The sequence below is a fragment of the Pyrus communis genome, chromosome 15, assembly GCF_041283825.1.
Source record: "Pyrus communis isolate YQ-2024b chromosome 15, ASM4128382v1, whole genome shotgun sequence".
Lineage (NCBI taxonomy): Eukaryota > Viridiplantae > Streptophyta > Magnoliopsida > Rosales > Rosaceae > Pyrus > Pyrus communis.
Window position 1 is genome coordinate 43,054,959 of NC_142579.1, and position 12,474 is coordinate 43,067,432.

General features: G+C 39.1%; 2 protein-coding genes across 2 annotated transcripts; both read left to right on the forward strand.

Annotated features, from left to right (window-relative positions):
* Positions 1-1,021: 1,021 nt before the first annotated feature.
* On the forward strand, positions 1,022-2,472 carry LOC148691043 (uncharacterized). The gene is made up of 2 exons (XM_088685070.1): positions 1,022-2,264; positions 2,435-2,472. Exons 1-2 carry the CDS (start codon positions 1,022-1,024, stop codon positions 2,470-2,472), a joined length of 1,281 nt encoding a protein of 426 aa, XP_088541196.1.
* Positions 2,473-6,178: 3,706 nt separating this feature from the next.
* Positions 6,179-10,789, forward strand: LOC137738682 (WD repeat-containing protein DWA2). The gene is made up of 13 exons (XM_068478161.2): positions 6,179-6,418; positions 6,512-6,595; positions 6,688-6,820; positions 7,097-7,208; positions 7,679-7,778; positions 8,119-8,246; positions 8,533-8,602; positions 9,168-9,256; positions 9,430-9,475; positions 9,614-9,681; positions 9,775-9,848; positions 9,927-9,985; positions 10,251-10,789. The coding sequence occupies exons 1-13, from the start codon at positions 6,374-6,376 to the stop codon at positions 10,290-10,292; spliced, it is 1,050 nt and encodes a 349-aa protein (XP_068334262.2). The 5' UTR covers positions 6,179-6,373; the 3' UTR covers positions 10,293-10,789.
* Positions 10,790-12,474: the final 1,685 nt, after the last annotated feature.

A 12,474-nucleotide genomic window follows, 5' to 3' on the forward strand; every position in this document is an offset into this window, starting at 1 on the left:
ATTCTAAGATAATCATATATTTTTATGTGTGAGAATTTATACATACGTGATTTGCTTGGGATATTTTTATCTTAGCATTTTAAGTTGTGCAAGTGTCTCTTGTGCCATGTGGTTCTCATTGTTCACTCTTGTGACTTGTGAGTGAAAATGATCGTCTTCAAGCTCCGGTAGTGAAAAATGTTGAGACTTGATTATAAATGCGAACGAGACTTTTGCATTAAATTTTTGTCTCGGTGCATTCTTCTCGTTTTGTATTTATCATTTAAAAAAAATAAGAAAGAAACAGAAGTGTGAAATTTGATTAGAGTAAAAACAATTATCATGTTAATAATTTTTTAGGAAAATTAATGAAAACAGGTTGAAAACTTTGAATTTTAATCAAAAGAACAAAAAGATGTTGCATATGAATTGTACCATAAGTGACTTTTTAGAATAAAAATATCATTTTTGTTAAAAATGAATAATACCAAAAGTGTATCGTTAAAACTCCCTAATTTTTTTGGTTGGAACTTGGAACTGCTCAGGTTAGATCATCTTCAAAGGAAATGCCAAATTTTAAACATAAAATTTAAATTTGAAGGCTTATGTGGCAATTTGACATCTTTTAAAATTTTAGTCTACATCTGATATGTCAAATTGAACTATTATTTTATTGCATTATTTTAATTTTATAATTATAATTTTAAATTTATATTTTACAAATCCCACGATTCCCACCCCACCTCTTCGAAGGTAAGAATTTTCCCAAAAAAAATTTCCAGATAATGTTAAAGATTGAGATAATCAGGAATGAGACTTCTGCTCTATAGGAAAGTATCTTTGTATTAAATTAGTTTCTTGTTTCATAAGTCAACTTGTAATTACCTAGTTTAGCACTTAGCTTGTATATATAGTTGGAGTTGTATACCTTTTCTAAATAAGAAAATACGAATACTATTATTCAAACCCTATTGGTTTTTCTACATGGTATCAGAGCGATAATCTTGGGACCGAAGAAATTATTAAACCCTAGCCGCCCACCATGGCCGAGCACAACGATAAACTGAACCCATCTGGTTCAACGGAGGCAACCATTTATGATGTCAACCATGCTTATTACCTGCATCATTCTGATCAGCCGGGGATGATGCTTGTTTCTCAGCCGCTCACTCCAGACAACTACAACACCTGGAGCAGGGCGATGATTGGAGCATTGAAAGCCAAAAACAAGTTGAGTTTCGTTGATGGAACTTTCAAGAAACCAGAAAAGAAGGTCGCTGCAGCAGACTTGCATCAATGGGATCGATGCAACAGTTTAATTAAAACATGGTTAGTAAACTCCATATCCCCGGAAATTCAATCAAGTATTATTTACTATGATCTTGCGTATCAAGTTTGGGAGGACTTGAAAGAACGTTTCTCTCAAACGAACAATATGCAACTGTATCACATTGAGAGCGCGATTCATGACTGCACCCAAGGAACAATAACTGTGAGTTCTTATTTCACCAAACTCAAAGCATTATGGGACGAAAGAGATGCTGCCATCAGTCTACCAGATTGCGACTATGACACCTTGCAACATGTGTTGGCCTTTCAACAAAATCAAAAGGCCATTAAGTTTCTTATGGGACTTAATGAAACCTTCAGTGCAGTAAAGGATCAAATTCTCTTAATGGATCCACTTCCACCAGTCAATAAGGTGTACTCTCTTGTGCTACGACATGAGAAGCAGCATGACGCTACTGCAGGGAAATCATCAGTACATGAGGCTGCTGTGTTTGCGGCCCAAGGATCCGACTCCAGCAAGAAATATGCTGATGTGAAGTGTACTCGCTGCAACAAAAACAATCACACCACTGAAGCTTGCCGTGCCCATTTGAAATGTGAATATTGTGGCTGGAAAGGCCATACGATAGATTATTGTCGAAAACTGAAAAGAGCGGATCCGGAGCAACAAAGAAGCCATCCTAAGCAGGAGAAATCCAGGGGTAACAATGTTTCAAGTAATCTTGACAGAAAGGAATTGTCAACTTCCTTCCCATTCACACCAGATCAGTGCAAGCAAATAATGACCATGCTCAATAACAACCAAGCCAAGGCGCACAATGTTGGTAAAAATCCCTCTCTAAATGATCTTTCAGGTAAAGTTTTTTCCTTCACTTCTCATGGTCAGAAATCATCGTGGATCTTGGATAGCGGTGCCACAGATCACATCATTACATCACATACTTTGTTAACCTCTTCTGTGCCTGTTAGGAATAAGACCGTGAAACAGCCAGATGGTACCTATGCCGCAGTAACACACATAGGGACCATGCAATTTTCCACATATTTTGTCTTACACGATGTTCTTTGTGTCCCCACTTTCCAGCTCAATCTAATCTCCATTAGTCAACTTGCCTATCAGTCCTTGTGTATCACGATTTTTCTAAGCCATTTTTGTGTGATTCAGGACCTTCGTTCGGGAAAGATGATTGGGACGGGGAGTGAACGAGAAGGCTTGTATTTTTTGGACGGCACCAACAGAAGACCTACCATATCCACCACTCATGCTGTTCAGAAAATATCACCACACCTTTGGCATCAACGCCTAGGCCACCTCTCTAACCAAGCCCTTCGCCATACTTCACTTTCTCCTCCTACCCTTGGTTCTTGTATTTCCAATAATTGTCTTGTGTGTCCTCTCGCCAAACAAACAAGATCTCCATTTCCAATAAGTGAAATTTCAACTAGCATGCCTTTTGAACTATTACATATTGATATTTGGGGGGGTTTTCGCATTGCTTCCCTCACTGGAGCTCAATATTTTCTCACAATTGTTGATGATCACACTCGTTGTACTTGGATTTACTTAATGCAACACAAATCCGACACACGACACCATTTACTTAATTTCATCCACCTTGTTGAAAATCAGTTTTCTCATCGAGTGAAGACCATTAGAAGTGATAATGGCCCAAAATTTAAACTTGTTGATTTCTACTCCACCAAAGGCATCTTACATGAAACCACATGTGTGGCTACCCCCCAACAAAATGGGGTGGCCGAACGCAAACACCGTCACCTCCTCAACATTGCTCGGGCACTCCTCATTCAAGCTCACCTGCCTACCAATTTTTGGGGCGAGCCATCCTCACCGCTGCCTACCTTATCAATCGTACACCCACTCAAGTCTTGCATGGTAAAACACCTTACGATCTTTTGTTTCACAAACCACCTAAATATTCACATTTGAAGGTTTTTGGCTGCCTTTGCTTTGCATCCACACATGCACATCATCCATCCAAATTTGATGCTCGGTCCACCCCATGCATATTTATTGGTTACCCATATGGCAAGAAAGGGTACAAGGTTTATGATCTCCAAACACGGAAAATATTCATCTCCCGTGATGTGCTCTTTCGTGAACATACCTTCCCTTTTAACACACCTTCCGCATCACACTCTGACATGACTCCTCCACCACTATACCCATCTCTCCCTAACATAGCTGATTTCTCTTACGATCCATCACCTATTTCACTCACACCTCCCAACCTTGACTCATCACCTACTCATCCTACACCTTCCCTTCTTCACGGCACCAATGTCCCCGACACTGTGCCTCCATTTGCCTTACCTATCGACACCTCCATCAACCTACCTCTCCCCACCTCTGACGACCCCTCGTCTCAGCCTGCCCCCACCTCTAGTCGCTCTTCCACCTGAGCCACTCGACCACCTCCCTACCTACAACAATTTCATGTTGGTGTCAAATTACCTTCTCGCTCCAACCAATCATCGACCTCTCACGTTGACTCACACAAAGGTATTACTTCTCACTCTTTCTCTCACTTTCTATCACCGTGCCTTTACTACCTCACTTTCCCTTGTCAAAGAACCTCATACTTATTTGCAGGCTATTAAAGATCCTAAATGGTGCCAGGCCATGAGAGATGAGATTTCTGCCCTTGAGGCCAACCACACTTGGACTCTCCAATCTCTTCCTCCTGGGAAGAAACCCATTGGTTGCAAATGGGTTTACAAAATCAAGCTTAATCCAGATGGTTATGTGGAACGCTACAAGGCCCTGCTGGTTGCCAAGGGCTATACCCAAATCGAAGGTCTTGACTACAAGGAGACTTTTGCTCCTGTTGCTAAGATGGTCACCATTCGTTTACTCCTTGGTGTTGCCGCTGCTCAAGGTTGGCATTTGTACCAACTCGATGTCAATAATGCCTTCCTCCATGGCGACTTACTTGAAGATGTTTACATGCGCCTTCCACCTGGCTACGGACGAAAGGGGGAGACACTTGTATGCAAGCTTCAGAAGTCCCTTTATGGACTTAAACATGCTTCAAGGCAGTGGTTTCTGAAGCTTTCTTCTGCACTCAAGGCTGCAGGTTATCAACAATCCAACGCGGACTACTCTTGGTTCGTCCGATCCAAAGGCGCAAGTCTTACGGCTATTCTTGTGTATGTGGATGATGTGATATTGGCCGGTAATGATATCTCATTCATTGAGAAGACAAAAGAGTTTTTGGCCAGCAAGTTCAAACTCAAAGATCTAGGAAAGTTAAAATACTTTCTGGGCATTGAAGTTGCGAGGTCATCTCAAGGTATATCTTTGTCACAACGAAAATATGCCTTGGAAATATTGGAAGATACTGGCTTTCTTGGAGCTAAACCGGCTCGATTTCCTATGGATCAGAACCTGGGACTCACGCAGACAGATGGTGAGCTGTTGAAAGATCCATCCATATATCGTAGACTCGTTGGTCGTCTAATTTATTTGACAATCACTCGCCCGGACCTGGTCTACTCCGTCCACATTTTAAGTCAATTTATGGACAAGCCTAGGCTGCCACATTTAGATGCAGCACATCAAGTTTTGAGGTACAAAAAGGGGACGCCAGGACAAGGGATCATGCTCTACTCCACCAGATCCCTTCAACTGAAAGCATATTGCGACGCTGATTGGGCAAAATGCAAAGATACAAGAAGGTCAGTTTCGGGCTATTGTATCTTGCTTGGAGACTCACTTATATCTTGGAAAACAAAGAAGCAAACCACAGTGGCAAGATCTACAGCGGAGACAGAATATAGAGCCATGACATCCACATGTTGTGAGATAACTTGGCTAAGATATGTGCTTAATGATCTACATGTTCATCATCCGAAACCTGTTACTTTGTTCTGTGATAATCAAGCTGCCCTCCACATTGCATCCAACCCTGTATTCCATGAGCGAACGAAACATATCGAACTTGATTGTCATTTGGTTTGAGAAAAGATACAAGAATGTCTTATCAAAACTGCCCATGTCCGAACTCTACAACAACTGGCAGATTTGTTTACCAAAGCACTAAGTACCTCTCAGTTTGAAAATCTTCTTAGCAAGTTGAGTATAATTAACATATACTCCAACTTGAGGGGGACTGTTGAAGATTGAGATAATCAGGAATGAGACTTCGGCTCTATAGGAAAGTATCTTTGTATTAAATTAGTTTCTTGTTTCATAAGTCAACTTGTAATTACCTAGTTTAGCACTTAGCTTGTATATATAGTTGGAGTTGTATACCTTTTCTAAATAAGAAAATACGAATACTATTATTCAAACCCTATTGGTTTTTCTACAGAACTTTCCTACAAAAACAATGGAAACAACCCAGATAAGAATTTTCGATTTTCCTCTTCAAAGGTTCAATTTTTCATTTGCTGCAGAAGCACTAACCAATATGGCATTCAGAAACCCAGTATTTAAAAATAAAAACCCAAAAAGCTAAGCAAACGATTAATACCCAATATGAAACCCTTGAAAAACCAAAGGAGGATTGGGGGATTGGTAACATAAAAGATGGGATTTTGGTAAGCCTAGAGGAACTGAGGAAACCAAATATTGGGTAGTATCGGTGAATTAGAAAATGGGGGAAGAAGTAGGAGCTCGCGAAGAAGAATATTTGTATACGTGAACTAGAAAATGGGGGAAGAAGTAAGAGCTTGGTGGAGAAAAATATTTGACGTTGCTATCAAATTTAACAGCAAGGGGGTGCACTGCCATTTCATGTCATATCACATCAAATTTGACTTCTCGGTTGGAAAATTTTGTTGCTACCTTTTATAATTGTTAAAGTTGATTTGAACATTTGAACATTTTAACAGTTCCGTTAGAAATGCTCTTAATAATCTTTTTGTTTGTTTGGTATATAATATTCTCAACATTTTTAAGTGGGCCTGTACGGCGCGTTTTACGACATTAGCCCAGAAACGAAAATGGAATGAGAAAAAGAATCGAAGGTCGAGCGAGGTGAGGACGGGTGGTTGTATCATACAACTTGTATGCAACAAGTAGTTGCAGTCCGCAAAGCAAAGATCGTAGTTTCAGTTTCAGGCAGTGGAGCGGCAAATCGCAATGCAAGGAGGATCGTCGGGCATCGGATATGGTCTGAAATACCAGGTGATTCGCATTTCCCTACTTTTACTCTCTTTTCCCCCAAATTCATAAACCCTAATGATTCCGATTCCGATTCGCATTCGAACAATCGGCCAGGCTAGATGTATATCAGATGTTAAAGCTGACACAGATCATACTAGCTTCATCACTGGCACTCTCAGTCTCAAAGAAGAAAACGAGGTTTGCCTGCCTTCTTCCCCCTCTTCGAATTCTTTCAAATAAAACCAGTGGATCTGAATAATCGAATCGAATTGAAATGTTGAATTGAGTAGGTGCATTTGATTCGGCTCTCTTCCGATGGAACCGAACTCGTGTGCGAGGGTTTGTTTTCTCACCCCAACGAGATCTGGGATCTTGCTTCCTGTCCCTTCGACCAACGCATCTTCTCTACTGTTTACTCCACTGGTAATTGCTTTTCTTTTTTTCTTTTTCTGATTATTTCAAATTCCCTGATGTGATACCGTTGAACAATGCTTTGATCACATATTCTCACAGTTCATTGGATGCTTTTACTTTTTTTTATCTTTCCTAATTCTCTTCAAGTTTTAAGCTAATAATGGTAATTATACATTTCTTTTATTTTATCTTGCTTCTATACTTGTTTATTTGCTTTCAATTCTCTGCAAGTCCAGTATGTCACAGACATTGGTAGTGTTTTTATAAAGTTCAATGTGCTTGAAGGCGAGTCATACGGAGCAGCAATATGGCAGATCCCTGAGCTATATGGTGAATTGAATTCCCCTCAGTTGGAAAGAATTACCTCCCTCGACTCACAAGTTGGCAAGATCAAATGGTCAGTATGTTTACCCTGCCCTTTCTCTCGGTATCATTTAGTTGCCCAATTATGTTTTATAAATTTCGATTTATCTTTCGTCTTTCCAATCATTTTTTTCCTTTCTTCTGTTTTCTCTTTTGTTTGAATAAAATAGGAAGATTTATATCATAACAGGAAAAGAATTTAGAAATATAAATTATTACCCACAGTAATTAAATTTAAGGAATCATTATCTTATGCTTAGAAGGAAGTTGCTCGTCTAATGTTCCTGGCTCATGTAAGTTTGTGGAGGACTTTTTGGTGTGCTCTTGTGGTTATATTCTTGTAACAGGTATTACTTTGCTATAAATTTCTTGTGAATGTAACTCGAGTTTAATTTCGTGTTATTTGTTTTGATATGTGGTTTGGTATGAACTTTGTTGGACTCATTGTTTCTTCCCATGTTGTTCTTTGACTCTCTTATGCGATGTGAATATACAATTGAACAGCATTCTTTGGTGGCCATCGGGAAGGCATGATAAGTTGATCAGCATTGATGAAGAAAATCTGTCCTTGTGGAGCTTAGATTTATCCAAAAAAGCTGCTCAGGTATTTTTTATGATGAAATTCCTTTAGAGATTTCTTGTCAATCATCCACATATGTAGTACATGTTTATGGAAGTAACCAGAGTTCTATCTCTTTACAAGATTTAAATTATTATGGTTTCCCACTTCATCGAAATTTACTCATGCATGAACCCAAGAAAAAGAAAAGGTTATTGTCGGGGAGGAAGGCAAAGACAACGAAATTGTCCTCTCTCGCACGTAATTTTTGTATTCACCATAATAAAACTATTGTCCTTTCAAAATCTTAAAAAGGTTTAGAAGTCAATGGATTATCACTTTGAATTTCAGACTGTTCTTATTTAGGTCATTTCGCTGAGTCCAGGTACAATCACAGGAGTCAGCTGGTGTGATGCACTACTTGTCTGGTGGTGCATGGGATCCGCATGATATGAATGCTGTTGCAGCGACTTGTGAATCATCCATCCAATTTTGGGATTTACGAACAATGAAGTACGTATTAGCACTGGCATTGTTTTTATTTGTTAAACAGGGCCAACATAGATTTTCAAACTTAATTATTCAAATTCTCGTGTGAAGCATATATTCAGTTTTGATAGTTCACATGAAGCCACCAGGGTATTGCTGTACTACTACTATATGGACTGGCTTGTCATTTTGCAGATTATATTTATTATCAACCAAGAATGAACAGAACTATTTTAGGGACTGTTACTTGTTTGAGGTTTTTGTAGTCAGTATCCCTTCTTGATCAATAATCGTTTCCGTTTATATGCAGGAAGACAAATTCTATTGAGCATGCTCATGTTCGCAATGTTGATTATAATCCCAAGAAGAAACATGTCCTTGTAAGAGTGTAGCTTTTTCCCCTCTGAGTGTGCTTGTTTCATTCATGTCTATATTTAATTCATTCTCTTCAATTATTCTCTCGACCAATTCTAAATTTGAGAACTTGAAAGATGTTCACATAACTTGCATGTTTCAACAAATGCACTGACACACAGACAAGGATTAGCCTATTGTTTTGCATAGAAATTGAGTAACAGTATTCTCAACTCACAAGAAATCTGTCTACTTTCAAAATACATTAGAGCATTTCACTGGAAAAAATAAAAAGGAAAACTAAAGAAAAGGGCTTGAAACTTTGAGTTTTAATCAAAAGGACAAAATGGTGTTGTAAGTGAATAGTACCAGGAGTAACTTTTTAGAGTAAAAATGTCCTTTTCGTTAAAAGTGAACAGTACCGAGCTTGTTTCGTTAAAACTCAAAAAAAAAAAAAAAAAAAAATGAATGACGGTGCACTTTTGTCTTCCAAAATATATTGTTATTATTTTTTTTATCATTTCTCAACATGGCAGTTATCACTATCGTTTGTTCCTGTGAATATAGCACAAATTGTGAACACTTTTGCAGATAACTGCAGAAGATGAATCTGGTATACGCATATGGGATCTTAGGAAGCCAAAGGTGCCTATCCAGGAGCTTCCAGGACACACACACTGGTAAAATTTTTGTGTACTGTTGCATTTCAGTCCCTTCAGGCATGTTTTGCCTGATGATCCTTAGTGTATTGGTGCATGTTTCAGCATTTTTGGGATGTTCATACTCGTGTCAAAGAAGTGTCAATAATTGTGGACTTTAATTGTCTGATTGTTACCTCTTGAAATATTTTCAGGACATGGGCTGTCCGGTATAACCCTGAGTACGATGGGCTGATTTTGGTTTGCGCTCTCTCTCTCCGACCACCCCCACCCCCACCACCTCCCCCCCCCCCCACCCCCAACACACACACACACACACACAAGGTTTTACATGTTTTAGTCAATTGAACACTTTCTGATAAAAGTATTCTATTGCAGAGTTCTGGCACAGACTCAGCTGTCAACCTGTGGTTTGCTTCTCCACCTAGCGATGACGAGTCTTGGCGGTAGTTTACATGCACTGACACTCCATAGATTCTTTTTGTGTTGACTAATTACATTCTTTGATTTTACCGATGGTTCTTATCGTGTTTTGTCAGCCTGGTTGACTCACCTACTAGGCGGATTAATCCATTGCTTAACTCTTACAGTGATTATGAAGACAGTATTTATGGTAACTACGGCAACTCCTGAGGCATATAATTGATTTATTATAATCTTAAAACTAAATTATTATTACTTGAAACTTTAGGCCTTGCTTGGAGCTCTCGTGAGCCTTGGATCTTCGCATCATTATCCTATGATGGAAGGGTAAGAACCACTAGGAACAATAAAATATATTTGTTCCAAATCATTCATTTATTTTTCAGTAAGAGCATGAATTTTATGATATGTTCTGTTAAATGATGCCAGTTTCATATGCATTTGTAACTTGCTTCGGCTGCAATTCGCATATGCATCAAATGCTTCATCCTTTCGCAGGCGTGTATTGTCTGTGTTTTGGAAGAAGTGTGCACACTAACCAATTCAACTCTGTCTAATAAATGTGAAATTCTATCTTTTCCATGACAAACAGGTAGTTGTAGAATCAGTGAAGCCATTTCTCTCCAAGAAATAAGGTTTGACACACTGGTCCCTGTTATTATGATTGGTCTACTTGGTGTGTGATTTTGGATATCATTGTTTGCGTCTGTTCTGAAAGATCACAAAAGAAGACCACAGAATACTCTACTGAGAGATCAGGTCCCAGTTCAAGTTTTTTGGGTGTGCTATGATCCGTGAATATATACCTCAAGTGGCAAAATAATTTAATTCCGATTCAAACATAGCAGAAACTTGGGTGTTGCGAAAGCAAAAGCGCAGAACAGGCAAGGGTACTGTTGTGATATCGATTGACATTCATTCATGTGTTGAGAGTACAATTCATCTTACTTTGGTTTCGTATTTGTTAAATAAGCTCATTGTATTTCCCCCCCCCATCAAGTATGTGAATGTTAACTTGAATAATTGGTTATTTAACATGTGCGACTGTTACTAATTTTGATTGATCATCTCTCGTCTGAAGGATGTGGACCCTTTTTTTTTTCCTAACAATGGAAATTCAGAATTTACATTTGTGCTGCTCTACTAATCTATTTGTCCATTGCTTCCTTGCTTTCACACTGTTTTTCTTCTTTATCCGCTTCCTTTTACCACACCACTGCATATACTCTATTATCAACCAGCGTCTCTTTTGTAAAGGATTGATCCACTAGTTCCTTTCCAAGTCGGATTGGGAAGGAATTTCAGAGGAGTTGGTGATCAATTTGCCCCACGTCTTTTCTTAGATACGTACAACGGGGATGGCGGGGAGTATTTGCATCTCTGATTGCGCGACGTCTCATGCAATACGAGAGACAAACACAAGGAAATATGTCTCCTATTACCCAATAAAATCTAAGACTCCCGAAGGTGGATTTTTGTTTTGGTTTATGGGGTGGTAGCGCTCAAAACTTCAAATGTCAAAAGTAGTTTTGGCATGATAATTGACAAAGATGGATTTGTAGGCGCCTCAACTTCCTGATCAAGTGATGATATCCAATCCAGACACCAAAAAGAGATGGGCTTGGTTTCCTCGTCGTCCAACAGCAGAGAGGAGACCAAATTTTCCCACTTGTTGTATCAGCCAGACACGTGGGAATCGTTACACCATGACTCTCATGCCACGTCCTGCTTTACACGTAAGATACGTTATCCTTCTTTTCGTCAAATGCATCATCGTTTGTCCACAAGCTAAGCTAGCACTTCAATTGAGAAGCTCAACAGGTGCCTCGGCCATGTCATCACGCCGCCAAGTACTGACACGTGGCGGAACCAGGAGAGACGCTGCCATTTGCCTTGTGGTTAGACGCGTGTCAAGCAACCAGATGACGGACATGAAATTGGGAATAGCAGATCAAGCCCTCTGCCTAGGCAAGTGGAGAGAGACTAGGAGTAGCCGAGCAGGTGCTGCTCAAGCCCTCTGCCTAGTGCTTTTTCTTTTCGGGCTTGAAACTGGATATAGTATTGGGCAATCTCCTCTAATTGGCCTTCCGTCAAAACTCATCCGGAAAAACGATTAATCATAAAAAAAGAGAGATTCTAAGTGTGCATCTTGATTATTGACTGAAAATATGAAAAAGAAAGTAACTAGGTTTTTTTCAACCAATTCCTTAACAAAATCTATAACTAATTGACCTAAAATAATGCACTTACTTATTAGTATCGATTTCAACACTTTTACCTTAATCTTGATCGTTGATTTTAAAGTAATCGTTCAGTCTAGTGATTGCAAAATTAGAGGGGTTTGTATGAGGTTAGAAATAATGTGTTAAATTAATTTTCTTTTTGAAACAGTTGTTGTGGGGGAAGATTGATCCTGTTTTTAAACTACATTCTTCTGGATAAACTAACTCATAACTGCACATATTTTTTATTTGATTACTTGCAACAAGCAAAATATAAACTCTTTTGTGGACTTTAGTTGTAAAATAGTAACAAACTTGCCCCAAAAAGGATGAGTTTCGAATTCACCGAGCATGTGACAATGTGTTGGACATTCCAAGTCCTGTAAATGGTGTCCATTCGGAACAAGTTTTGACTGTTGTGTTGTTGGAAATTTTATTTTAACAATGAGGAAGGACCATAACGTTTTGGATCAGCTTTCTCAATTGAAGCAGTGGATTGAAAGTAGCACAGCTAGTTAATTTCGCAAGACTGAAGACTTGTGGAAGAGAAGGAAGCGATGGCTCAGTCTGCAACACGTGGCAGCGGTAGAGAGA

Excerpts from the sequence above, each read along its gene's own strand:
- LOC148691043 (XM_088685070.1), top strand. The coding sequence starts at position 1,022 with ATGGCCGAGCACAACGATAAACTGAACCCATCTGGTTCAACGGAGGCA. Across the intron at positions 2,265-2,434 it reads GACCGTGAAACAGCCAGATG|GACCTTCGTTCGGGAAAGAT; the intron begins GTACCTATGCCG and ends TGTGTGATTCAG.
- LOC137738682 (XM_068478161.2), top strand. The coding sequence starts at position 6,374 with ATGCAAGGAGGATCGTCGGGCATCGGATATGGTCTGAAATACCAG. Across the intron at positions 7,779-8,118 it reads TATCCAAAAAAGCTGCTCAG|GTACAATCACAGGAGTCAGC; the intron begins GTATTTTTTATG and ends CGCTGAGTCCAG. Across the intron at positions 8,603-9,167 it reads CCAAGAAGAAACATGTCCTT|ATAACTGCAGAAGATGAATC; the intron begins GTAAGAGTGTAG and ends ACACTTTTGCAG.